The 26,387-nt window shown below is 39.8% G+C and overlaps 1 protein-coding gene across 2 annotated transcripts; it reads right to left on the reverse strand.

Moving 5' to 3' along the window:
- Positions 1 to 898: 898 nt before the first annotated feature.
- On the reverse strand, positions 899 to 26,058 carry nova1 (NOVA alternative splicing regulator 1). Of its 2 annotated transcripts, none has more exons than XM_026329001.1 (4): positions 25,434 to 26,058; positions 18,020 to 18,163; positions 9,216 to 9,382; positions 899 to 8,859 (listed from the first exon to the last, which is right to left on the reverse strand). In XM_026329001.1, the coding sequence occupies exons 1-4, from the start codon at positions 25,606 to 25,608 to the stop codon at positions 7,840 to 7,842; spliced, it is 1,506 nt and encodes a 501-aa protein (XP_026184786.1). In that variant the 5' UTR covers positions 25,609 to 26,058; the 3' UTR covers positions 899 to 7,839. The 2 variants fall into 2 exon arrangements, with proteins under 2 accessions (XP_026184786.1, XP_026184787.1); XM_026329002.1 differs by lacking the exon at positions 25,434 to 26,058 and adding an exon at positions 20,761 to 20,896.
- Between the last annotated feature and the right edge of the window lie 329 nt (positions 26,059 to 26,387).

Below are 26,387 nucleotides of genomic sequence, written 5' to 3' on the forward strand. Positions count from 1 at the left end.
CTCTACTAAACACCCTAAGACGAGATGAATGGGAAATGCAGTACACATTGTCAGTATGCCACCTTGCTAATGTTGGCTTTCAGAGCAAAGCACTGCTGAATTCAAAGTAACTTGAATATCAGTCCTCCCATGGTGTTGCCTGATTAAACCTCCTTTCAGCATGTGCATATGTGTAGACACACTCCAGTTAGCTTTGTTGGAACAACTCCTTTCCAGGCCTTATTAACTTAGCCAGGTAATGCCTAGCACAGCTCCAGTCCTTTAATTAGCCAAACTAACTGAAAGCACCTGTGTGGGTGTACTGGGCATAGGAGCCCAAAAATAGTGGCTTGGCCTCATCCTGTAAAACCCTGTAATCTTTCAGTTCTATTGTAAACCATCTACTGTATATTAAAACTGTGATCACAGAGAAGACAAACATTTGAGCTATCCCTTTGATGCGTAATTAAATTAAACAAAATGCCCATGTGTGCAAATGGGCACTAACTAAAGTCACCGCCACTCTAAAGCAACAAAACAAGCTTTTTTTTAAGAGCTACATAATGAGGTACTGAATACAGCATCCATTGTCTTATACTGTGCCCTTACTAAACAAACCCAGCTACCAAATAAATCCATGTAAACCAGGTGTGACGTTTATGCTGCTTTTCACACATAATTGTTGGATCTCAACTCGATTCCTCACTATCTGAGCATTGTGTCCATGTAAACATAGCAATTGTTGGAATATAATATGTGCTCAGATTCAGCACTCCAGACATCAATCTATTTGTAGAACGTGTATTGCAGTTTTATCTTAAATTTAATCTTTTATCAATTTTATTTTATAATGCTTGACCTTTAATTCAAGTAAGAGAGAAGAAGTACAAGGTGAGGAATAAAAGAAACAGAAGACAAGTGATGTTAAAATGAACATTTATAATGACTCTTTGTTGCTGTCGCAAAAATAATCTTTAAAAAACAATTCAATTATTAACACTGAAATGCTGACTTCACTGGTAGTCCACGAGTCATAAAACACAACTCACTGAATTTCTTTTACAAACACAGTACTACAGTTACATTAAATAGTCATTACTGTTAAATTTATTAATGAATAATGTTCAAATTAACTAATAAAAACAATGACACTTTTAAAATCCTCTCATTCCCTCACCATAGTAGCTGTTGTCTTTTTACCAACAGTGTATCATTTAGAAAATATACTGCTTCTGAGATGTTTCTCTGACAAAAGCAGAAAACAGACTGGCAGCATAACAATAATGGTATATGAGTTCAAATGTTGTACAATTAGGGTGATGTTTTTCAAGGGGAGTGGAAATGGGATGTAACTGTTCCTGTGAGCTAACATTTAACTATGTAGGCTGGCTGCCTTTTGGCTCAGTATGGAACTATTTGGCACTCTTGCTGACAAGTATTTGCCATAAAAAGCTTTCACACTTTTTCTAAAATGGCACATGAAGGCATTTCCTCTCATTTCTGAACATATTCAGATGACTTTTTTATTTTAAAAGACATATAAATGCTGTCCTAGAAAGCCCTGTGAACTTTCACAGATTCTCCTTGTCACGAATGAAAGACAGAATCACTGTCATTAATATCAAAGAGAAATATACCCAATCAACAAAACATCACTTTGTCTAGGTTGGAATACATGATCTTATGCTGTCAGTCCATTTTTTCTGAAATGGAAAGAACAGAGGTTAAACAAAGTAAAACCAAACCCCAAAAGAAAATTCACAATGACATGAAAATGTTTGCAAGGTACTGGCATGCTTTCTCCAGTTATCACTTAAGCAAGCGTTCAACCCTGCAGAATTGTCCAGATAAACACAAAACAAAAGAACAGTCTCACAGAGTTTAACAGTAAAAGTGGTGTAAAATCCAACACACACATGAGTTCTTGGGGATGGAGAAGGTTAAATAAGTTCATGAGAGGTTCAGAGGGTCAAAAAACAAAAATGGCCTCATGTCTGGTAAGAATTCTGTATTTTCTCAGATGAAAGGGCTCAGAAAAACCCTGATCTGTTTAAAGGGTGGACACAGTAGCAAATGCTGAGTGCAATGAAACACAAATCGTGATATTGTGTAGGCTGAGAGAGTGAGACTCAGGTAGAAGAGGTGTTAAGAGAGGAGCAAGCAGCCTTAGCCAGTTTGTTGCAATTAAAACCAGTCCTAGCTTTTCTGTGAAAGGGCTCCATTGGGGCAGATGAATGTCCACAATACATTTTCCACAATACATTTGGAGTGAAACTAAAAACAAACATGGCAACTTTTGGAATGATACCGTAGTTTGTTTGGTATTCAAATGTGAAGCAGTAAATGCAGCAACAGGGGTTTGTAACATAAAACAATGTGACGGGAAACATCATTCATGTAACTAGGCCTTTCAAAGTCTAATATGCTTCCTCTGAGATTTTCATAATGTTGAGGTGGCAGAGGCAATCTTCATTTTGCTGGTGCCGATTATGTCTGTCCGATCTGACTGTTTAATCAGCCAGACCTCAAGCTTGAATCCCTCAGTACCTTCACCCCAGTGTCCAAATCCCAGTTTTCCAGAGAAATAAAAGCATTTGTTTAATTTGTAAGGTAAAGCAAAAGAGGCTGGAAAAAGGACAAAAAGTGTACAAATCCCACCTGGTTCCATATGTTTGTTAAAAACAAAGCACAAATCTCTGCTGAAGGGAATGTGAAGGAAAAGCCTTTGAGTGGGAAAACAGGTGCTACTTTTCTATTTCATCTGAGACTCCAGCCCTTTCCATCATTCATGAGACCCAACAGGACCAGGTAATAAATAAAATAAAGTAACACCAGAACAACAGCAAAGAATGGCAATAAAAACAATAAAACAAGATCAACTGTTGAAAGCCAACATGGTTTGCTTCCTTTCACACCCAGTATGACCCACTGATCAGTAAAGTGCATTTATGCAACACCAAACAAACAAGATAATGTTGACAGCGAATCGGTTGTGTTAAAACATATCTGGTTCATGACTATGGCCATGTGAGGCCTACCTGACTATAGCTGAACTCTGTTATTGACATAGATATTAACTCTACATGTATTTGACATTCCTGCCCTGAATTTACATTAAAGACTGATAACATTCGACAAAAATATAAAAAAAAGAGTAAATGGGTACATTCATAGATTAGATCTGGGCTTTCAAGCTGTGACATAAAAAAATTAAAAAATATTATGGGACAGGTTATATGAGGTTCAACCTGTAAAGAATGCGTGCCTGAAATCCTAGGAAAACAACTAAAACACAAGGAGCCAATGCACTGAATAACATTTTCACGTTTGCTTGTTTCACATTTTTAATACTCCTCACTGTACCTAAAAATGAATATATTGTGTCTGATGATGTCTCGAGAGATGAACTTGAATTTAATCTATGACGTATATGTGTGTGTGTGTGTGTGTGTGTGTGTGTGTGTGTGTGTGTGTGTGTCTTTTTTTGGGGCCAACATGACAATAATGGAGCTCCCTCCCAACTCACAACAAAAAAACAACTTTTTTTTTAACATGAGGCGAGTAAACTTAAGTGCTTTACATTTGACTGCATGCAGTGTTATGTCTTTGAATGCTGCGAGACACCTCGCAAATTTTTGTAATTTTTTTCCTCCATAATTTATTTTGATACCATGCAATAGAAGACGTGCAAAAAGATAACACCTAACTCCACAAACACATTTTTGATTGTTAATGGCTATGTCATGAATGCTTATAACATGTTATGCTTAGTCCATGCTGGCCTATAGAGACATTTGTGAGAAAACAGCAGTACGTAAGCCACAGGTCAAACAAACACACAAGGGATGCATGGAGTGTAAAACAACATGGATCCATAAAAATCACAATCTTTAACTCTTACTCTATGTACCTATGGGATAAAACAATGCACAAAAGTTCTTTGTCCTTTGTTTTCTTAACTAATGTATTTGATTATCTTTTCTTAACTTAAAAGACAGTGTTTGATTGGCACTTGATCAGCACTTCTAAACAAGTTATTGATATCTAACATTTGATCGCACATCTACAATTTCAGAAGCTGCGGAGGTCTAGTTTGGCACAGGTTGTATACTATGGAGTCTATTATTACTTTTACTATCTTACCAATACTGTATAGTATTCTATACACCTCGTTTTATGCTCCAGCTTTTTAGAGCATGTCTCTAATCAACAGACCAGACATCTTTTCAACTAAAATATTTTGTATAGTTTACTTATCAAATAGCAGCATTTTCATAACTTACAAAAAGTACATGTAAACCTATTCATTCAAAATCTTAGTAATTTCAAAGGTTCATACAACAGACATAAAACACAAAACAGGACAACATGCTACTATATTGCTTCCAATATTCTTTACATTTTCTTACTGTCAAACTAAATCATCAATGACAGAAATATGGACACCACCGGTCGATGATGAGTCATCATAATGCACAAACAAATCGCGAAGCTAATCTTAATCAGGCTTAGTTGGCACTCTCATCATCCACACAAATATAACATAGTTCACATTTTATCGACAACGCTGGACTGCATTTGGACTACAAACTAGAATAGCTACAATAAAGTACATATAGATCATATGACATGACATATTGTATTCCACAGAAATGAATTCTAGTCATTTTCAGATAAGAGGATATGCATAAAGGATGTCATTGTTTCGGCTTGAGGTCACAAACAGGTTCCCACCTTGTTGTCACTATCTTATGCATTCTGTCCTTACTATGCTTTGTTTAGAGGCTGGAATTTGAGCTCAGTTTATTCAGCCAACATAATAATATTAATTCAACCAAGACTTGCCTTCTTTCAGTAAAAACAACACTTTCTCTTCCCTTTAAGACCACAGTTAAAGGTCTAAACCCTTCTAAATCCTACTTGTTTTTCTTATAGAGGGAGTTTGATACTTTAAGCTAACGTTGCTGGTTGGTCTTGTGGGTGTCACAGTTTTGGTGGCAGGTGTTTTCTGCGCATTTTTACCCTTGCGAACACTACAGCCTATGAAAACATTTTCATACCCTTTTGACCTATAGTGCATGACTCCCATCACCAGCACACCCAATACACCACCCATGAGAAGACAAGACAGGAGAAAGGAGAAAGAGGGGGAGAGCACAGTGTAGGAAGAAGCACAGACAGGGATTAGGACACAGGAGGGATTTTCAGAATGGTGAGAAGCAGTAACATGCAGGGCAATAAAATGTTGAGAGAAAGAGGAAAGTTAATGAGGGGCAGAGAGAACTAGTATTTGGCACAATGTTATTGATCAGAGAGCTTTGAAGGAGAGCTCTCCACAGGCAAGCAGTCCAGTTGCATTGATAAAACATCCCCTTGTTTTGTGCTTGTATCTTATTATATGCTAAAATCTTGGGCAGTAAAAGGTTCTTATGCTATGACTTTGCTAGTGGCCAGATTATAGTTATGGATGACTGTGACGCCTTCCAGACACGTAGTGAAAAGAAAGATTTAACTTAGGAAGAAAGACTCAGTGTTACAATTGCCATGCATGATGTTCAGACACAAATAATTGTTTTAACCTTCAAACAGGAATTATGAAAATGTAAAGAGAAAAGGATATCTGCTAAGTTTTCCAAAGGATGGTGGTTTCTGATTTTCTTGGATGCTACACAGCACCAACCCTCACAGCCGTGTATTCAGGAAGCTGATCATAGAGCTTGGGTTGATGGGAACAACTGAAAGATGTCTTCAGTGTGGGGAAGTAGACATAATAGGACTGGAGAATACAACATAGTATAATGCAGTGAGAATAATTTGTGATTTGCTGATTAGAAAATGTCCACTAATTTAAGTGCAGTGCATTGGTACTAGTAAACAGAAACATCAAAGACGCTGGAGTATAAATGCTCTTGTAGAATTATCCCTTCTGTCAGTATTGGTAGGTCTTGTGTATGAGACATAGATGTGCACATTAAAATATACTCACATCCCAAGCAGGGACAGACTCACTTTACATTGTGTTCTTAATGTCTCACAGTGCAGTCTTTAGAGACCCAGTGTACTCAGGATGAACACCATGGATAGCAGCACAGAAGGAAGCCAAGATAATCTTCGAGTGCTTCTAGACAATTAGCCTCCCTGCATTAGACAAACAATTGCCCATAAAAGACAATAATGCCAAAACATTTTGTTATGTTTTATTACGTGCTTCACCCAAAGTTAGTGAGCGTTAACGTGTTTTGGGAACAATAACAGGCTGCCTGAATGAACTGCAGATATTTTTTTTGACTTGATGCAAATTGGAAAGGATGGATCACAGAAAAGTGAGTCCAAACCTTTTTTTCAAGTGTCAGTTTACCGCCCTTTCATTAGTGTATGTCTCTTGACTATTTGGTACCCTTAATATAAAGGCAAAAGTTTCTTTGTTCACAGATAATGGTTCATACTGCTTTTCTCATCAAAATGCTTTTGTAGTGCTTTATTCTCTTTGTGAACTGAACTGGTTAGACACTGCTTCAAGGTAGTCTGAGCTTAAATTAAATCCTTGAAAGTTACAAATGTATGACTAAGGCAAAAATATTGTCAGTTAAAAATCTATTTTATGGCCATTTTTTGGAAAAAAAGAAATTGCACTGGGAATGAAGATGGACATATTAAGACTAAATTACTTTTCATCATGAAATGCTGAAATCAATCCTTTTTCACTGTGAAAGGTTGGGTCAGATCCATTGGGCTACTAATGGCTGGACACATCAGCATTTTTAAATCAAATAAAGAGATTAGTCGCCAGAGAGATTCTGATTTCATGGTAAAGATATAAACCTAAACCTATAGCACCAAGAAAGGGTTAAACAAAAACATATTTCTGTTTGTAACTGTGACTGAATGTGCAAACATGTTTCAGTGTTTGTGCGTTTGTGGGAGCATCATCTATGTGTGTTCATGTAAAATATTTTTATACATTCCTGTGTGTCTCCTCTATCCTCTCACATTGATTATTTAACCCCTGAACTATACTTGCAGACAGCAATAGTGAAGTTCAGACTGGGTTTGAATTATACATTTCTTTCACTGCAACACAATATTTGATCCCTGTAAATAAAAAATAGCAATAGGCTAATATTGTTTTTACATTCAGATCAACCTGCATTCACAGGTTTAAATAATCTATTTGTGTTTGAATGAGAACATGTCAATAAATAATGGATGAAAATAAAAACTACCCAAATTTAGAAACTTCAATTATGATATGAGCCAGAATTTAACATATGTCAAAATAGATATGATTTGTTTAAAGAAATTATACTCAGATTGCTTCCCCATAATATGAGATGACCTCAGGTGCTTGTCATAAAAACCAATCCCCTGTTAACAATGCTTTCTGCATTGTATACAAACCAAGAGGTTTGTAAAATAGCTCTATGGCTGGCTGAAACTTCATCTGAACATGCTCAACTCACCGGGAGCTGAGGTTTGCAACTGCAATTAAAACTAATAAAATCAAACACAAAATAGGAAACTAAAAGAGCTATGAGGTTTTGGAGGAGGGTGAAACCCTGTGGCCTCACCCTTGAATCTGCAGCTTGGCAGTGGACCAGTTCAGCTTACTCTGATCACCATCGTCAAAAGGACTCAACACAAACTTTTAAAAAACGTCAGGACATTAGTCCTAAAAACACATTCACATATCACACACACTTATCTTGGTTGTCTCCCCCACCTCCTCCTTTGTTATTCTCTCATTTGATACTGAAATATTAAACAGATATTTGGACGTTTCTTTTTTCTATTCATCATGCCCCTTTCAATTCCCTTCTATCTCTGTCTTCATCCTTTCCTTCTTTCCTCTTCTTTTTCCTTTTAGCCCACCTTTTGTGGGTTGGTAGCGCGCACGCCCTGCTCGTAAGTGATCCGCTGGCTGATCAGATACTGTGCTGCTTGCGTAGCGGCTGGCGACCCTGTTATGGTAACTTTACGGTTCCGAGTACCAGGAATGAACTCCCCCTTTTTGGAGATCTGGATGCGGGCTCCTGTTAGCTCCTGGTACTCTACCAGCGTTTTCCCTCCTTTCCCCAAAATGGCCCCAACCAGATTCTCAGGAACAGCAATCTCAACCACGTCTTTGGCCCCATCAGCCAGCTTCTCTGTTGCCAATAGGGAGGAGGCCATCAGTGGGGATGAAGCATTTAGATAACCATTGGAAGCCCCCGTAGCAGCTGCTAGAGAACCCAGGGAGAACCCACCGAGGCCTGTAGCAGGGTGGCCCGCACTGCTGGAGGCATCGCTAGCATAGGAGGCCAGCAGGTTGGCTGCAGCAGCCGCTGCTGGGTTAGCACTAGCTGCTACTGCAGCAAGGACTCCAGAAGCAGCTGCAGGATTGAGGCCCAGGCCAAGGGTGTTAGTGTTGTAGCCATAGCTGGCCAGTGTGTTGAGGGCTGAGGTGATAGCCAGTAGATCATTGCCAGAAAAACTGGACATGCCAGCAGGAAAGGCTCCCATTCCTGTCAAGCCGGCCTGACCCAGAAGGCTGGAGGCAGTGGCAGCTGCTGCAGCTGCATTAGGCAGCACCTCAGCCGTATTAGCGTAGGGGGACCCGGTAGGATTGGAGTTGGCCACTGGCCCCGAGACGTTGGAATAACTGATGTTGAGGCAGCTGCTGCTCTGAGGGTCCTCCTGGATTTTCTGCACTATGATTTCCACAGCCTTGCGGTTCTGTTCAGGCTCTCCACTGATGGTTACTACTCGCTCCTGCAAGTTGATGCCCTCTGGCTTTTGGGAGAGCTGTACCCATGCCCCTGACTGCTCCATCACTGCTTTTACTGTCGCTCCACCCTTGCCAATGATCAGTCCAGCTGTGCTATTGGGCACGATCAATTTTGCCTGTAGAAAAATAAAAAGGTTGAAGTAGCAGCAAAAGGAAATCAAAGACAGATTTATTAGCATAAATGTTCAATAGATAGAGGGATATCTCTCACTGAGTCAGAGTACTGTACCAGTCCCCATTTAGCAATTTGGTAATCCCATGGGTTTAGGCTGCAGCTGCTACTCTGTCTAGCTACGAAAGAGGTAAAAATAACCACACACCCTCACATTTTCCTGACCCTACCAGTCTCTGGGTCATGGTCCAGAGAACAAGTAGGACTGTCGACTAATAAACAAGATGTCCTGGAAATGAACTGTTCCTACCACATAGTGACCACACGCCCTTACAATCTATCAGTTGTACAGTATCTCACCTGTTTGACACGGTCAGGGTTGACAGTGGTCTGTGGCTGCAGTATGCTGACTGGTTCAGGTTTCTGGGCACTCTGGGGCATCTCACGGACTTTTTCTGCGATGAAGTTGTGGACTCCATTGAGGGCTTCGACTGTACCCTGAATAAGACAAACGCGTTCTGTTGTTCCTGCCATGAGAGGGGAAGTAGAGGACAAACACAAGTGACTGGTTACATTAATGTACTCTGACTTTGATTTGATAGGGGCTAGAACCGTAACTACATTTATAATGGCAATGAAAAATGTTCCTGATGTTTTACGAAGGGACCCGATTACTAAACTATTCCTCGCCTCTTCCATTTACACAGCCAACAGAAGCAACAGAAAAACAGCTTAAAGAAAGAACCATGCCTGCTTAGCAAACCACAGCAGGAGGATTCTTCTTCAATGATGTAACTCTTTCCGTGCTGTAATGCTGAGCCTGTCTTTGCCTTGTAGCACTAATGGCCTAAACACTCATTTACTCCTCCTTTAGGCTTCTTTCTACACCCACATTTGACAACCCAACCAGCATTCCGTTGCCATGGTAAAAGGGTTGAGCCATGGAAACAGGTGATGCAACAGTGAGTCCTTTATACTTGCTTGCAAGATTTTTGAAACACTCTCCCTTTTGTATCCATCGTCCTGCCTTTCTCTCTCATTGTTCTTTGGCTGAAGTTAATATGTTTCGGATAATTTAGTGAGAGGAAAGTGTCACGTGTTTTCCAATGATCGAGTTAAAATTTGTAAATGGAAAAGGCCAGCTGATTAGTTAATCTTTTGTCTGAGCGTCACTGGCATTTCCACACCTAATTCAGCTGAATCTCAAATTAAACAAACATCTGCATCTGTCCTCTGCTCATTTATCAGCACTCATAAATTGCTAAAATGAATTTTGAAATTAATCACTCAGACCAGACTGGCAATATGTCATAGGCAACTCTAATATTGATTTATTCCGTAGATCCATTTAATGCATATCAAGAAAAGCAGTAGAAAACTAACTAACAAACTAACAAGTAACACAGTACTAATGTCAGAAAAGATCTTCAAATAAAACTATTGGATGTACAGGCCATGTATATTTTACTCTATTTCAGCTTGTGTGCCCAAAATAAATCAAAATACAAATCTGCAGAAAGGCAAAATAAACAGGTTATAAATTAGAGCTTACGTGACACAGAAGCACAGTTGGCACCTTTTGGTGTTGCTGTTCTGCACTTGCCTGTCATTCCTGAAGTGACAAAGTTATGGACTGACGCCTGTGAGTACAGGGACTTATCTGTTTTGGATTTTTATGTGACCACATGCATTCATCATATGTCACTCACATTTCGAAATGATAATACAATTTATTATTTTAATCACGTCTACAGTTACCTTCTCAGAAATGTCCAGAATCTAGTTGTTTGAAAAGAAATCAAGATAGCTAAACTAGTGCTTTTTCTGGTTCCGCTTGTATTACCCATCTTTGATATTAATGTTATATATGGTGAATATGGAAATTATCAAAGGATATGAATTATTGTGTATGAAATGCTCTTGCATGTACAGCCAGGACACAAACAACAAATGTGAAATCTAAAATGAGAACGTTCCATCCAACATCTGGGTAAACTTTTATTACATACCATTTATTATGCTACCTCTTTGCTTGCACTATGCAGCAAATTATAGACTAGACCATGTAGAGTGATGCAACATGTCCTTAGAAGACATATTTCCCTGAGCAATCATTGCTTTCTCCTCACCTTTGAAAAAAAAAAACACACTCAACCCAAATTACATTATTGGGTGCTAGGTTCCTCCAAAACACTCAAACAAAACAGGACAGCACTCCAATAAAAAAACAGCAACTAGCAAGATAGTTTCCCTTCTTCAGTGTGCCTAGTAACTGCTTATAACGCTCCTCACTAAATGAGGAGGTCCGTCCATTTTGCTTTGTACTGTAACCTTGTAACTCTGTGACTAGCCTTTAAAGAGTGAAAAAGTCAGAGACCATGATGTGTAACCACAGCTTTTGTCACTGAGGAAACACCATAAAGAGGAAATGAAACTATCTCAATACTACATTTTATTTGTCATCCTTTTTACTTCCTGAATTGCTTACCTTCTGATTTTTCCTTCTGCTGCACGTTGAGGGTAATGAATTTTATAATAAAAGCTATCATTTTTGAGATGTAGTAACAGTTAGCTTGTCTTCCCGTGGCAGGAGGGGAGAGAAATGTGTGTTGTCTTAGCCTTCTGCTTTCCCCATGACACTAGTGACACTCTGGACTCTTGATCTTGAAGTTAGAAAGTTTCAACACTTCTGTCTTGCTGCTTGCTTTTCTGTGATGGGACGCTGCCTCTGTTCAAACTCTTTGTCTGATTTATTTAGACTCTTAGCATGCAACAGATAAAATACCACCCATAATTATTGTCATTACATTAGCAAATTTTTAAATGTTCCCACTACAAATCAAACTGAAATGTTTAATTGAATTTCAAAGAGTTCCATGTCAGTTGTTCCTATGTGAAATGCTTTTTCAAAATGTATGCACTGATGTTAAATGTGAGGATCTTTTATAACATGCCATTTATATCTAGTAAATCAGAAACAGTCTCTTGGAAGATTGTTACATTACACCACACCCTGTTCCCAAACAATCACTATTGCCATATAAGAAAAAATGTTTTTAAAAAGGAGACAGTAAACACACCAGTCAGAATAATCTTTTCCTGGCATTTAGTGCAGAGAAACAAACATTAAATGACAGACTCATTTGCTTCTTGAACCTGGTTATAATATGCTGTAAAACAGTAATATCGCTTAAGAGTAAAATGTAAATGAAGGCAGAAAATGAGACTGAGGGACCATTTGGAGTACTATATAGCATAATTTAGTAATATATGATCCATTAATGATCTGATGTCTGTGTCACATTAAAATAAACCAGAGATTTTACATGACAGCCTTTTTTAAAGGTTAGCGAGGTCTATATTTTACTTTTGGCAACAAATTACACAAAAGGACCAACACTAACAATGCATTAATTCATTGCTTAATATGCTAGTGCTTTGCCAGTCTGTGGCCCACTGTACTAAGCCCAATGGTTCCTACTGAAGAAATACATCTTTTTTTAAAATATTCATAAATACATTTTACAGAACAAACGGTTCTGTAATTTCCCAAAACATCTGGTTGTTATAGTTTTTAGTAAACATTACTCAACCAGGGGTAAATATTGCATTTGTTAGTAATGTTTTTCAGTGTTAGATTAATACACAACTGGTGCTCTAGTCAGTATTTACAGCAGCAGGATGTGGGACTGACTCAAAATAAATTAGAGTGCCCATGTTCATAGTAATGAACTAACACGGCACCCAGTACAACTGTGTGGTTCACTGATGTGACGTTAATATTTTTTAAACAACAATGGAGTGCTGTGGCACACAGGAATAAGATTGAATAAGATAAAAACCACAAAATAACGCCATACTTTTCCTTTAACAAATAGCTAACCACCACAAGAAATGTTTATTGAAATATATCAGAAATGCAAATCCAATCCATTTAATGATAGACAGAAACTTGCAGTTTTTATGGCTTGTATCTCAAGACTTTGTACAAGAATTTGTATGAAGAAGCTACACAAAACAGATGAAAGGTAGCCTAAATCAATTGTGGGTATTGTGGTATGTTGGCTCCAGGGGCATTCTATAAAATTAAAAGCTTTACCTTCTTCTGAAAGGTAAATAAATACTACATTTATATATATCTATATCTATATATATTGCCATTTAAAAGAGAATCGAAAAGAAAAAGAATGAAAAGAGAATTTTTCATATACATATATATATATATATATATATAGTCAAAGATAACACAAGTAAACACATCATGCAGTTTTTAAATGAAGGTTTTTATTATTAAGGGAAAACAAAATCCCAAACTGCATGGCCCTGTGTGAAAAAGTGTAGACATCATGCCGAGATCCAAAGAAATTCAAAAACAAATGACAAAGAAAGTAACTGAGATCTATCAGCCTGGAAAAGGTTATAAAGCCATTTCTAAAGCTTTGGGACTGCAGCGAACCACAGTGAGAGCCATTATCTACAAATGGCGAAAACATGGAACAGTGGAGAACCTTCCCAGGAGTGGCCGGCTGACCAAAATTACCCCAAGAGCGCAGCAACAATTCATCCAAGAGGTCACAAAAGACCCCACACCAACATCCAAAGAACTGCAGGTCTCACTTGCCTCAGTTAAGGCTCAAGTCATGACTCCACCATAAGAAATAGTGTGCATGGCAGAGTTCCAAGACGAAAACCGCTGCTGAGCAAAAAGAACATAAAGGCTCATCTCAGTTTTGCCAGAAAACATCTTGATCATCCCCAAGACTTTTGGGAAAATACTCTCTGGACTGACAAGACAAAAGTTTAACTTTTTGGAAGGTGTGTGCCCCATTATTATCATACCAACAGTAAAATGTGGTGGTGGTAGTGTGATGGTCTGGGGCTGTTTTGCTGCTTCGGGACCTGGAAGACTTGCTGTGATAAATGGAACCATGAATTCCAAAACCAAAAAATCCTGAAGGAGAATGTCCGGCCATCTGTTCGTGACCACAAGCTGAAGCGAACTTGGGTTCTGCAGCAGGACAATGATCCAAAACACACCAGCAAGTCCACCTCTGAATGACTGAAGAAAAACAAAATGAAGACTTTGGAGTGGCCTAGTCAAAGTCCTGACCTGAATCTGATTGAGATGCTGTGGCATGACCTTAAAAAGGCGGTTCATGCTCGAAAACCCTCCAATGTGGCTGAATTACAACAATTCAGTTGGTGCTGCTAAGGGTGGCCCAACCAGTTATTAAGTTTAGGGGACAAACACTTTTTCACACAGGGCCTTGTAGTTTTGGATTTTGTTTTCCCTTAATAACAAAAACCTTCATTTAAAAACTGCATGATGTGTTTACTTGTATTATCTTTGACTAATATTTAAATTTGTTTGATCTGAAACATTAAAGTGTGACAAACATGCAAAAAAATAAGAAATCAGGAAGGGGGCCAACACTTTTTCACACCACTGTATGTGTATATATATTTATATATGAAAAATTCTCTTCTCATCCCTACACACACGTGTGTGTGTGTGTCTTTCCTCAATCTTAGCACTGTGCTCTTCTGAACTGAGAGCTCTGATGTTGTTCCTGTTATCTGTTGGAGCCACTCTCCCAGTTTTGGGGGTCACAGCCCCAAGGGTGCCGATTACCACGGGGAGTACTGCCTTCACCTTCCACATCTTTTCTAGCTCTTCTTTCAGCCCTTGGTATTTCTCAAGCTTCTCATGTTCCTTCTTTCTGATGTTGCTATCACTTGGGATTGCTACACCTACCACTACAGCTTTCTTCTGTTGTTTGTCCACCACTACTATATCTGGTTGGTTAGCCATCACCTGTTTGTTGGTCTGTATAGCTCAGTCATTCTCTCATATATGTGTGATGGATGGATGGATGGACAGATAGACAGATAGATAGACAGATAGACTAGCAATAGGACCCTGGTACATGGCCTCCCTTGCTCCTCAGTTGTCTCTGGAAATGATGCTTTTAATGGAAAAGCATGGTCCCAGCCTATTCTCATCCATTTGTTGTCTTAACCTCTGTGATTCCTGGACCTGAAATACAGTTGGAATGTAAGGGAATTAAATCACTATGTAACGTATAGCTATGTAACAATTTAATGTAGATTGCCAGAGTAAATAATTAAGAAAGCTAGTACTGGGGATATCTTATTTAAATCAGAAATCTTGTGCTGCACTTCCATAAACCTGTGGGACTTTCAACTCAATTTAAAACAGACTGGTTAATTCACAGGCCAAAGCATTCTGACTTTTTGTCCTCACTGTTTGATCAAGCTCACTTAAATGCTACACATGTTTTTTATTGTCAGACTTGAAAAGTACCCTCTAGAGCCAATGAAGAGATTATTCAGCTGTTGTCACTAACTGAGTAGTTCTCCACCTGACGACTAAACTCTGCTGATTCAACTAAATTATCATTTTAGAAGATTTTACCCTGTGTGGCTCTTGAACTGTACTGCATTATTCAGAGACTGGTCTCTGTTTTTTTTAGTTTACCCGCATTGATATAAATGGGGTGGACAAAATAGAAACACCTGTCAGTATAGCACAATACACTTCAACAGCTGCATGTACTACATCTTCCTGCTTAATAAACTGCCCACTGAGTGTATTTTAGAATACTACTGCAGCAGAGACATAGACGTGAACTGGAAGTTTGAAATCCCCACGTAAGACGTCATCCTTGACAAAATGATGCTGTCCTGGACAAATTGTTGAAAAAATCTGGTGTGTCTTTGTCTGCTTCTTTTTTGAAGGAAATGCTGTACTTCAACTTATACTCTACAGGATAGTAGAGTTTTCCAGCATGAGTTCACATACTGTGACTGATTATTCAAAGCTTGGATAATGGAAAACATACTCCCACTGTTTCTATGACATCACAACACCCTCATCTGTTCGTGCTGTCCAAAGTAACTCAATACATGTACTTGGCTGGAGGCCAGCTGCACAAAGCAAAGGGATTGAAGTTTTGTTTCTATGTTTATGTTCAAATTGTGAACTCCCACGACTCTTTGCAGCAGCTTAAACGCACAGATTTGTGTAAGTAGGTGTGAGTAGGTGTGTGTATGTGCTGAATGCAGTGTGCTGCATTTATGGGGGCTCAAGGAATTTAGGCATGCAAGAGATCAGATGTGTTCAAACCAAATAATAAAAACAAAAAACTCAACACCCATGTGTTTGAAGGCAAGCATGCAAAAAAATATTTAAGAGAAGTATAATGTAATCCTATCTGGCCTAAAGTCTCTTAACTACGAGGAACCAAATCTGAGAGAAACAGTGAGTGGGGAGGAGGAAAGAGGAAACTTGGCGTGTGTTAGAGCAGCTTGAGTACAGCTGGGAGAGGGGTCATGTCCACATAGAGAGATTGAAACAGGCTATTTCTGGGCCTGCCCCCCGTCCCCTTGCTCACATACAACCATGCATCATCCACGCCCTTCACTGTCTCCACTCATCCATCTCAGTTGTTCACAGCCAGGCCTAGTTGTACAATTCCTATCAAGACCTCAGGATTCATGGTTTCATGTCTTACTGATGGATGGGTGATGTGAGGTGGGTGGGTGTCTTAGACTGAACCATCAAAGACAGGATTGAAGGAGAAAATGGCTGCATCAGTTGTTGTCCCTTGATTTCTCTAGTGTGTGATTGTGCAGTAATCAAAGTGTGCTCAGGCTGCCGCAGGATAAGAGATGAGGGTGTGAACTGTGTTTAATGGTATTAGTATATTAGCCAAATCAGCCCTGATTCAACACAGAATGAAACACTGATGCTGATAAGCTTGACATGCTGAATTGCATAACTTCAAAATTAAGAAAAGATTTTTTTATTACTTCCTCTATGTTGCTTTTACGAACTCCACGAAGTTGAACAAACAGAATTTTTTAAAGCTTTAGCCTCCACTGACTTGTCAGAAAGTGGCACTCTCAGCTATTGTGCAGTATACAGTAGCAGTCGTTTCATTTTACTTGTGTGGGCCAGTACAACCAACCAATCAAATCCTTGCCAGCACCCTTTCCCTGAACTCCTCTTCTCACTCATCACGATAATGAGTAGGGGGATGGGCAGAGCAGGTGGTGGCCTATGAACGCATCCACAATCCAAAGAGAGAAATAAAGATACATATCACTCCTGTCATTTGTTCCTATGGCAATGAAGTTGCAATAATCCCCTCACTCAAACATGGCTGGCATGTGTGGAGGATTTTGAGCAATGCCCTATGAATTCACATCCTTCATCAACAAATTCATGGTGGAATAAAAAGTATAGGAAAAATGTCTACTAGCACATCCATTTTTCCCCTCTCTACCAGTGCCCAGTAGTCAATCAGTCCAGCATATCACATGTAACTCCTGACAGGTCAAATTCAAACCACAATGTGCATTTTTTCTGTTTCGTGTAATATTTTATTTTCTACACTAAAAAAATAGGTTTCTTCATAAAAATAATATGTCTTTTTGAGCTGATACTATCAAGGCTAAAGAATAGATTCAATAGTCTGTCACCATTAGAATGGAAAATTAAGTTTTGGACAACAAACCTTGTCATTTCTATGCTACAGCATTTTTAAAGCAATCAGAGAACTTACTATGAACACTGCAATTTAAAAATATCTATAGTATTCTTCACAAACATATTTTTTAGTCATTTTATAAGTCATCAGTATCATTACCAATTTCTTATATCCAGTAAAGAGCTAATAATTTGTTCTAATTATAAAATAGAGTAAAAATTATACTACTGCACCGGGATTATTTGCTTGCATCAGTTATCACAGAAAACATCTGGACCTAATAAGCAGTGAGACACTCAGCACCTGTTATTTTTCAGCAGGTTGACTCCTCCTCTGAGGCATGAAGGACAAACATCCTACTCCTCTACAACTCAAGCTTTGTGTTTAGAGGATAAGATGATAATACTTTGACCCCAATTTCATAGCCAATACCAAGATGTACAAGCATCGCTTCCTGTTGCCATTTTTGAGTGAACCTTTCCAGCACAATTAATGATTTCAATGTATGGTAAGTGTCCTCTGCATCACAGAATTTGCACTCAGTTTTGGTGGAAATGAAAGTGGCATCCTTGCACAATTTTTTCAGAAAGATAAAGCTAAATAAAAAGAAAAGGCACCCTGTAATATATATATGTATATATATATTCTTACCTGGGTAGAAGTCTTTGGATTTGGAGAGCTTAATGGTGGCACCCGTCTCTTTCTGCAATTGAACGATGGTCTGGCCGCCCTTGCCAATTATAGAGCCGGCTGCATAGCTGGGGATCAGCACCTTCAGGAAGTACTCACCCTCCTCTGTGGGGAAACAGAGAAAGTGGGAAAGGGTCACATCTTGTAAAGTAGTTCTACACTTCTCTTATACACTATAATAGTATCCAACATGAAATACCCTCAGCATGTAAAACCTCACAGTGGGAATACACAGCTTTGGCATATATTGAGGAAATGCAATAACATAATCATGTGATATCTAGTGAAAAGAATCCAGTACAAGATTTTGCCTTTTGAATTTTCATTGCACTCAAATCTTATTGGAGATTGGTGACATGTTCTATGTCCTGTCCCAGATTTCTTGTGGAGTAAATGATGACCTCCTTTCCAGCTTGCACAGGTCTAATTTTAACTGTTTTCAAGGAGTTTTTGCAACCTCTGACTAAATACAAAGTCAAGTCTAGCATTACATATTATTCCTATACATGTGAATTAAAAGAATGGAGAATTATCAGTTCAGTTTCAATGTGACATTTATCCTGCATTTTCTGAGAAAGTTACACAGAGAGGACTAAATGCAAACACACAAAGTAATTATCCATGCAGTTTATGAATGCCAATACAGGCTGATCCTCATAATTAAGAGACGTGAGAAGAACATATGGGAACCAATCCCACAGATTTGTTCGAAGGGTATACTGCCAAGATGGTCTAAATCTCCTCCATTTTGAAAGGGGTTTGTGTGGCTTACAGTGGCTTGTAGAAGTCAGTGATTGACAGCATGCCACTCTAGGAATTTGCAGGTAAACATATTTCTAACATGTCCCTTTCAGGTAGGAAAGTTCTTTTCCGACTATGCTAATTAAGAATTAATCAGCACCAAAATGTGTGAAGTGTCCAAGAAAACCCTGATCACACTGAGTGCACTAATGTAGTAAAAAGCAATCAACCACATATTGAGCTTAGACCCAAATATATTCAAAGAACCTGCCAACAAGGCATCAAACACATTATTTTTATAGACGCGAAGTGGCTTTGACTCCCCAAAGAATTCCAAATATTATACTGATGCCATGGTAAGCACTTGGTACAGGTGTGTATTTACTACACCAAAGCATGGACAAATAAGCTCCTCTGCGTGCTGATTTCGATGCAATGACGTCATGTTCGCTCCTCTTCAGCTGCCTCAAGGGTTACATCACTGAAGCGGGCGGAGATGTAAAAAGGCACTGTCCATCTTTGTATTATAACTCAAATACACTGTAGTATGTAGTACGATGCAGATTTTTAGCTGTGGCTGCCAAAGCCATAGGGTCTGTTACCATGCTGCTGCATCCTATGTTTTGTGGCGGGTATCGAGTGTGGGGCTTGACCAGCATGACGGGGAGAAAAGAAGGATGGATGAAGGTGGACCGCCTTGCACTGAGACCAACCTGTTGCCTCAGTAATGCACTCATTAGATTTAGATGTAAATGAATATGGCACTGTGACATTAAGGAATTTCACAGCCTACATGTTAGCTCTTTTCTTTATTGCATTAATATGCTCCTCATGTTCCATTCAGACACAGGCTTGTTTTCGTGCACATCACAGATAACCAATGGCTGTGACAAATATACAGACAATGACATGGTTTTTAATGGCATTTCACTTTTGATTTAGATTAGTTAACTGGAGTTGTGAAGACCATCCCAAATTCCACAACATGTAATGCGCACAATTACATCAAAACATGAAATTTACTCTATAATCATAAACTAGTAAATATGTCATATGTCAATATATATTTTTTTTTATTTCCTACCATAAGACTTAAGACATAAATCTTTACATAGACATCACATACCCAGTTCTAATCATCTCTAGCCATTGTCTGATTTTAGGATTTTAAATCTATATTGCAGTAGCTTTCTGCTTTTCTCACACTCATTAACAATATAATGACCTTGATGAAAAAATAAAGATCATGTATGAATAACATGGTTGCTTTAAAGCTTTTGAGCCCTCACTCCTATCTCAAGCTATCTGATACCGTAGGCACACAAAGAATTTGATCTGAATGATGCTGAATGCAGGATCCAAACATCCAAAGACCTGTTGTTAATAGATAAGCCCAAACCCACTGCGTAACTTTCTGCTCCAAAGTAAACCCAGCAGGGCAGGAAGCCACTGAGATTCCCTCCGTTACCCTCACAGCTACGTTTTCTGTCATTACTTAATAATTAATTCTTTCCTAGTGTCTGAGATCACAGTAACAGGTTTTAATGGCGTCATGTGGTAGAGTAAACATGGCAATCTGTTGCTGCAATCCGCCAGGGAACGGGAGCAGTGGGGCATATTGAGAAGCTGAGCCAGTGGGGTGTTAGTTCAAACCCCTGCTTCCAATACTGAAAGGATGGCTTGGAGGAGAGACACGGATGCTGAGCCAAATGTCTTTAGTTAAGTCACTCAAGGGGGGTGGGTCAGGAGGAAATGCCTTGTGACCATCCTCGCTCCTTCGCACTACCCCTCCAAGTACCCATTCTGCATTTCAATGGACTAACCTGCTGCTGACAGGCAGCAAGGACATTGGAACAAAAATTAGCAAAAATTACCAAATGAGCTTTAGGTGTATGAAATTGCATGTAATCTACCATGATGGACAAATTCAACAAGTCAGACAAAAAGAGTTTGAAGCTTACCCATTCTGAGATCTGCTGCTTCTCAAGTCCTCTGTCAGATCGCCATCAATGCTGGGGCACAATCTCTAAAGGGGATCTTAACATTAGCCTAGGCATAGGTGCAATGGTAGTGTTGAGGAATGCGGCCAGTCGACCTTTTTCACCGAGGTCTAATTCATCAGTGAGTGCAGAAAAAGAGGTTTCACCGCAGCATCCGAGCCATGCCTGCAGCTGGCCAGAGCCTCAATTGTCTGAGAAAATGCTAATGCAGGCTCTCAGTGTTTTCAGTGAAAGACGGCACGCATTGTTCAAGCCTGCATCGGTTTGAAGGGGGGGGGGGTCTTCCCTGCCGCATCACCCTTTTCACTGCTCTCATCCATATTCATCGAGTAGCCTGTCCGTCTGCAGCAGCACGCAGGACTGGCACCTCATTCGGCCAATGGGTAGCCTCTTCCCTCGACCACGTCATGTCCCCACCTCCCGATGCTGGTCCCAAAAAATTGAATTTTTTCCCCTACTCCGCCTCTTTTGACGCAGCACTATAAAGTATGGCAGTCCATTCACTCACTTTTTTAGTAGAAAGTGACAAAGGTGAAGTGGCTGAGGGAGCAGGCTTCAGCAGTGAAGGGGGTATCATTCAGAGTGACCTTCATCAGTGTCTGAAGAGGTATATGGAAAACATAAGCAGATGATAAGGGAGGTGGAGGAGGAGTGATCGGAGACAGCGTGCCTTACGCCACCCACCCTCCTTTCCTCCTTTCCCCCACCCCAATCCCTTAGACGGCCATGTTTGAGAGGGCGGAGGGGCTCATCAACCATTGCAAATGGCAGTGCCGCAGAATGGTGGAGGGGGGTGATGAAGTCAATCACTACGCCTATAAATCTTACACTGAAAGGTATCTTAAGTTACTGAATATGTGTAAAAACTGCAATCTGCATGTGTGGCAGTGTCTGTGTGTGGATCCGGGGGGTCCAGCTTAATTTAATAGGTCTTTCCAGGGAAACTGTAAAAAAGGAATTCCTGTTTTTCCTGGCTACTGATTAATCTACAAATAAAACCCTAACAGTGTGGCCCATTGGGGTTTGGAGCGAATGCCTTCCAGAAAATTCTACCAGCTTCATTCATTGAAAGATGCTCTAGTACATAGACACAGGCTCCCTGTAGACTCCACTCCCTCTCATGGTCTATGTATGTCTCCTTTTCTCTCAGCTTTGCTGTGTCTTCATTTCTATCGCTCTCTCTCATTCTCTCTTTCACTGCCACCTGGCAAATTCACAGTCCACTCACGTCACATCACTCTGCAAGGGCACCTGTGTCCTTCCCACCAAAAAATTAAAAAAAATACAGCTCACATTCCTGTGCCAACCTTTCCATTAGTAACATTATGAGATCATACCTAATCTCTAAGCTACACAACCTTTTCAGAAGGCACATGCTTGCCAGCGACATGGGCTCAGAGTACAGGTAATTAGAAAGAGAAATGAATGAAAGATGTTCATTCTGAAGAGAGAGGGAAATGCTGATAAAAGAGGAGTAATTTCCCCATTCAGTGTCCACAGCTCTTAATGCATAATGAGGGGCTAAGCTTTCAAAGACACAAGCTTGCTTCTCTTTGTTGTATCTGCCAGTCATGTTAATGATCAGTTCAATAGGAATAACGTGATCAATATCAGCCATAGTCAAGGGTTTGGTGATTACAGGGACGGCCGAGGATTATCAGCCTCTCTGGCAATAGTGCCAGACAGGCTGGGAGTTTGTACTGTTACACGAAATTCATGTAAATCATAAGGTTAATGCTAAACCACATTACATAAAGCACAGAGTGAGAGGATGTTTATGAAACATCTGTTTTGTCATTGTAAATGATGTAAATGTGCATTTCATGTGAACATGAACAGGGAGTCCCTGTTCTTGAGCTCAGCCTGTGGGGCTGTGGTTTAAATTAGCCCTGAAGATCTACCCTTTAGATACTTATCAGGATGACGAGTAGATTGACTTCCATCTGACCTCTGTAGGTCTAATTTTGTTGAGCTACTGTATGTGCTAACACTCCTGAGAGAATGCTAAGCTAATTTGTACAACTGAAGTATCAATTAGATTCAAATGCAGTTCCTTAAATACATTTCCAGTCATTTTGGAGTGTTGTTACCTGACACAAGTTACCACATATAGCGTAGATAATGCTTCAGGTTAAGCATGTTTAGTAAACTAGAGTTACCGTAGTCTATTAGGATGTATTGCCATTGATTCACTGAGCAGATCTATTCATTTTCAGATTAGTATATAATGGCCAAACACACAACCAGATTCCTATTACAAATTAATAGTGTGTGTGTTAAAAATTAAGTCCCTATAAAACTAGTTCATATTTACAGTTAGTACATATTCAGTTTATTTAATTCCTAAACCTCAACATTGTTGTCATAAAATGGAAAACATATATTGTATAGAATATAATTCATCAGAATATGCACGATGTGTGCATTTCCCCCATTTTCTAAAAATGGATAGGAGCAGACATTAATCCTTACAAATTATATTTTCACAGTCTCCCTTCAAAAAGTGATGAGGTATTCTACATAAGTAAGAGAAGCCATCTTTTACATTTTTACATTTGAAAAACAAAGCATCTTTAGAGTTAGACATTGCTGTTTTCAAGTACTCCCTACCATCACCACATTGTTAAACATGCTCCCAATGTTAATTATTTGGGACAAAGATGTCTTTAAAGAAGATGGAGTCAGGCTGCTAAAATGGTGTGCAAAACCATTTACAGAAATGACAGCAGTAAAATGTTGGAACTGTCTCTGTCAATTTTGTATTTTTAGTATCTATAAAGATACAATTTCATAGCATCTAGTCATAGATACCACCTTGATATTGGATGGGGAGATCGTGATGAAAACGAGACTAGAACAGGAACACCATGTGACTTTTATGATATCGAATGGTTTTAGGGGTGATAATGGGGGACATATGGGTGCTGAATCTGCTCTAAAGTACTGTCTGGTGGCAAAAGGGTCCTAATGTGCCTTGCTGAAATAACAATTCTGAGATGCATTGAGATGCAGCAAAGATGCAGTAATGCTATTAGAAAGAGAACATAATGCAGCATTCATTGAATGGAAGGGTGTCTGGGACACTAAGGCAGACAACAGCGACATATGGTGAAGAAACTGCCTATTCTCTGTGGGTATCTAATTAACATTAAATTCTTGGATAAGTGGTCCCAATGAGCTGTGCAGACCATAACAATTCTAAACTAAAGTAAGATGTACAGTAGCTGGCATACTGAATCTGCTGTCACCCTCACTGTTGTGCTCTGACATTTTATTGGTGACTAACAAACAAAGTGTGCATACACATTTTTGTTGATCCTTACTGGCCACCATATTTCTCCTTCACAGAAAGAATTCAGGATCAGTCTTCTACATTCTGCTGCAGTATCGCTGTAGTCAATATGCTGTCAATATGCCCACTATGGCCTGAGAGTCTGTGAGGTATCTATATTTTCCAATCAGTTATTATCCTTTTGTTTAAATGTGTGGGTTTCATGCAGGGGTAGGTGGAGCCAAGCCCCTTTCTGTAAAAAATACATTTTTATAACAGCGACATAACCAGGTCTCCCCACTGAGCACCTGTGTTTTTTAAGTGCCTTTCTACCATTTCAGATTTTACCATCAAACAGTAGAGATTCTCTAAATGCTGGTATAACAAAAACACCAAAGAGATGTCAAGATTTGGCTTACCCCACAACCTATAAATAACTGAAGTTTGACAGGAATCTGGGCTGCAAGTGGTGATGCAGTTGTTCAACTGTTACTGTTCCTGCTTAGCTCACCTCAATATTTGTATGTTAAATGCACACTTTACTCCTGTCCAGCTCTAAACCAGCATAATTTCATCCCTGAAGCAGAGGGACTGATATCCAGTTCCATTTCAATTCAGTTCATTGGTATAGCGCCACCATAGCACAATAAATATTATCTCCCAGATGACTGACATCAAGTCTACCAAGTCCTTCATCCATCTCGTGAACACAAGAAACTGTGCTCACAAATCATCACTGAACTGTCCAGTTTCATTTTAGGACACTGTCTACTTGGCTATTGGGGAATTAACATATTAAAAAAAACTAAGGTCTATTGTTTTAGTGGTAAACTACTTCCAAACTATAGTATCCAAGTACCCACAACCCCCAGGAGCATGTTTGTTTTCACTACTGATATACAGGATGTAAACACTTCCTACTAGTTTCTCCTCCCGTTATCTCATTGGCATTAAGGAAACGTTGTGTGAGACAACATCGTCACTGATGAACTATGGTTACTGTCACTACTTCTGCTTTGTAATATTAAAGCCTGTATGCACAAATCATCACGTCCAGATGTGGAGCAGGGGGGTGATGAGGTTCATGCAATATTGACCTGAGCTGAGGAGGCCCCCGCTGGGATATGCAGTAGGTGCAGCAACAGCCATAAACACAGGCAGTGTTTTAAAGTGCCAAGTGCACAGGTGCTGCATGTTAATGCGCGGCCCTGCATGTGGTTTCTTCGCAGGCAGTGGGGTCCTATTGAAGGCACTGTTTAGCTGTTACACTGCCCGCCGTGCATGCAAAGGTTTACACAACAACAGATTTCACTTCATGTGAGAAGAAACGGTGTTGAAGCTGGTTCTTGTATGTCCCTCTTACCTCCAATGTTGGTGCGCTTGGTACAGCCGGCCTCCTCCTCCGGAGTTTCCAGCGGTCGTTTGCGGGAGTCCGGGTTATCAGCGTCCATATGGGGTTGCTGCAGGCTGTGGAGGTTAGGATTTGAGTATATCCCGTTATGGTCCATGGCTGCTCCGCCACCACCGGCCATCATCATCCTTTTACCCGGGAGCTGTATATCAAATTTTGCGCTATTACCCCTGACACACACCGCGTCCTCACCACCACATAGCCTGATAACGCACCGTTATACGAACGACAAGTTTTGGGGCTCGAAACGGTCTCAAAGGGATCAAAATGTCAGACAACAACGGGGAACAGGGTCTCCTTTTTCCGCGGTCCCGCTGCTCTTCACAGCCTCGCTCACACAGCTAAATATAAAACCCAACTGAATGAAATGCGCTCATTTCACGCCTTGCTCCAGCAGCATGGTCCTTATTGTTGACGCGCCTTAAAATAACACTGCACAACGGCCTGACACCTGATCAGCCAGTGAAACAAGCGCAGCAGCTTCGCCCTGGAAAAGTAGCGTGTTTGACTCATCTCTTGAGTGTTGTCTGTGATAAGTGCAGCTGTTGTTATTGTTGCCTTTGTAGTAGAAGAGGAGAGAAAATGAGATAGAGAGGGCTGCAGTGCCGCTGACCAGCCAGCAGACGAGGCCGTGCAAGGACCTACCTAAGGACTTATCCCACTGAACCTCCTCTTCACTATCCCAGTACAAATATTTGATATTTTTCAAATGACTGGACGATTTTACTAGTTTACACTACTTGGTTTTGTTGGTTTCGACTTTTTCATTTTTTTTCTTTTCGTTTTTCTGAGTATCAAAACAAAACAGCTCAGGTAAAAATGATAAGACCACTGGGACCTTCATGATTATGTAACAGCAGCACCGCAAATGCCTGTGTTAAGTCAGCTGCTCTTATGTTCAGTCCT

This window comes from Mastacembelus armatus, chromosome 14 (genome assembly GCF_900324485.2).
Source record: "Mastacembelus armatus chromosome 14, fMasArm1.2, whole genome shotgun sequence".
Lineage (NCBI taxonomy): Eukaryota > Metazoa > Chordata > Actinopteri > Synbranchiformes > Mastacembelidae > Mastacembelus > Mastacembelus armatus.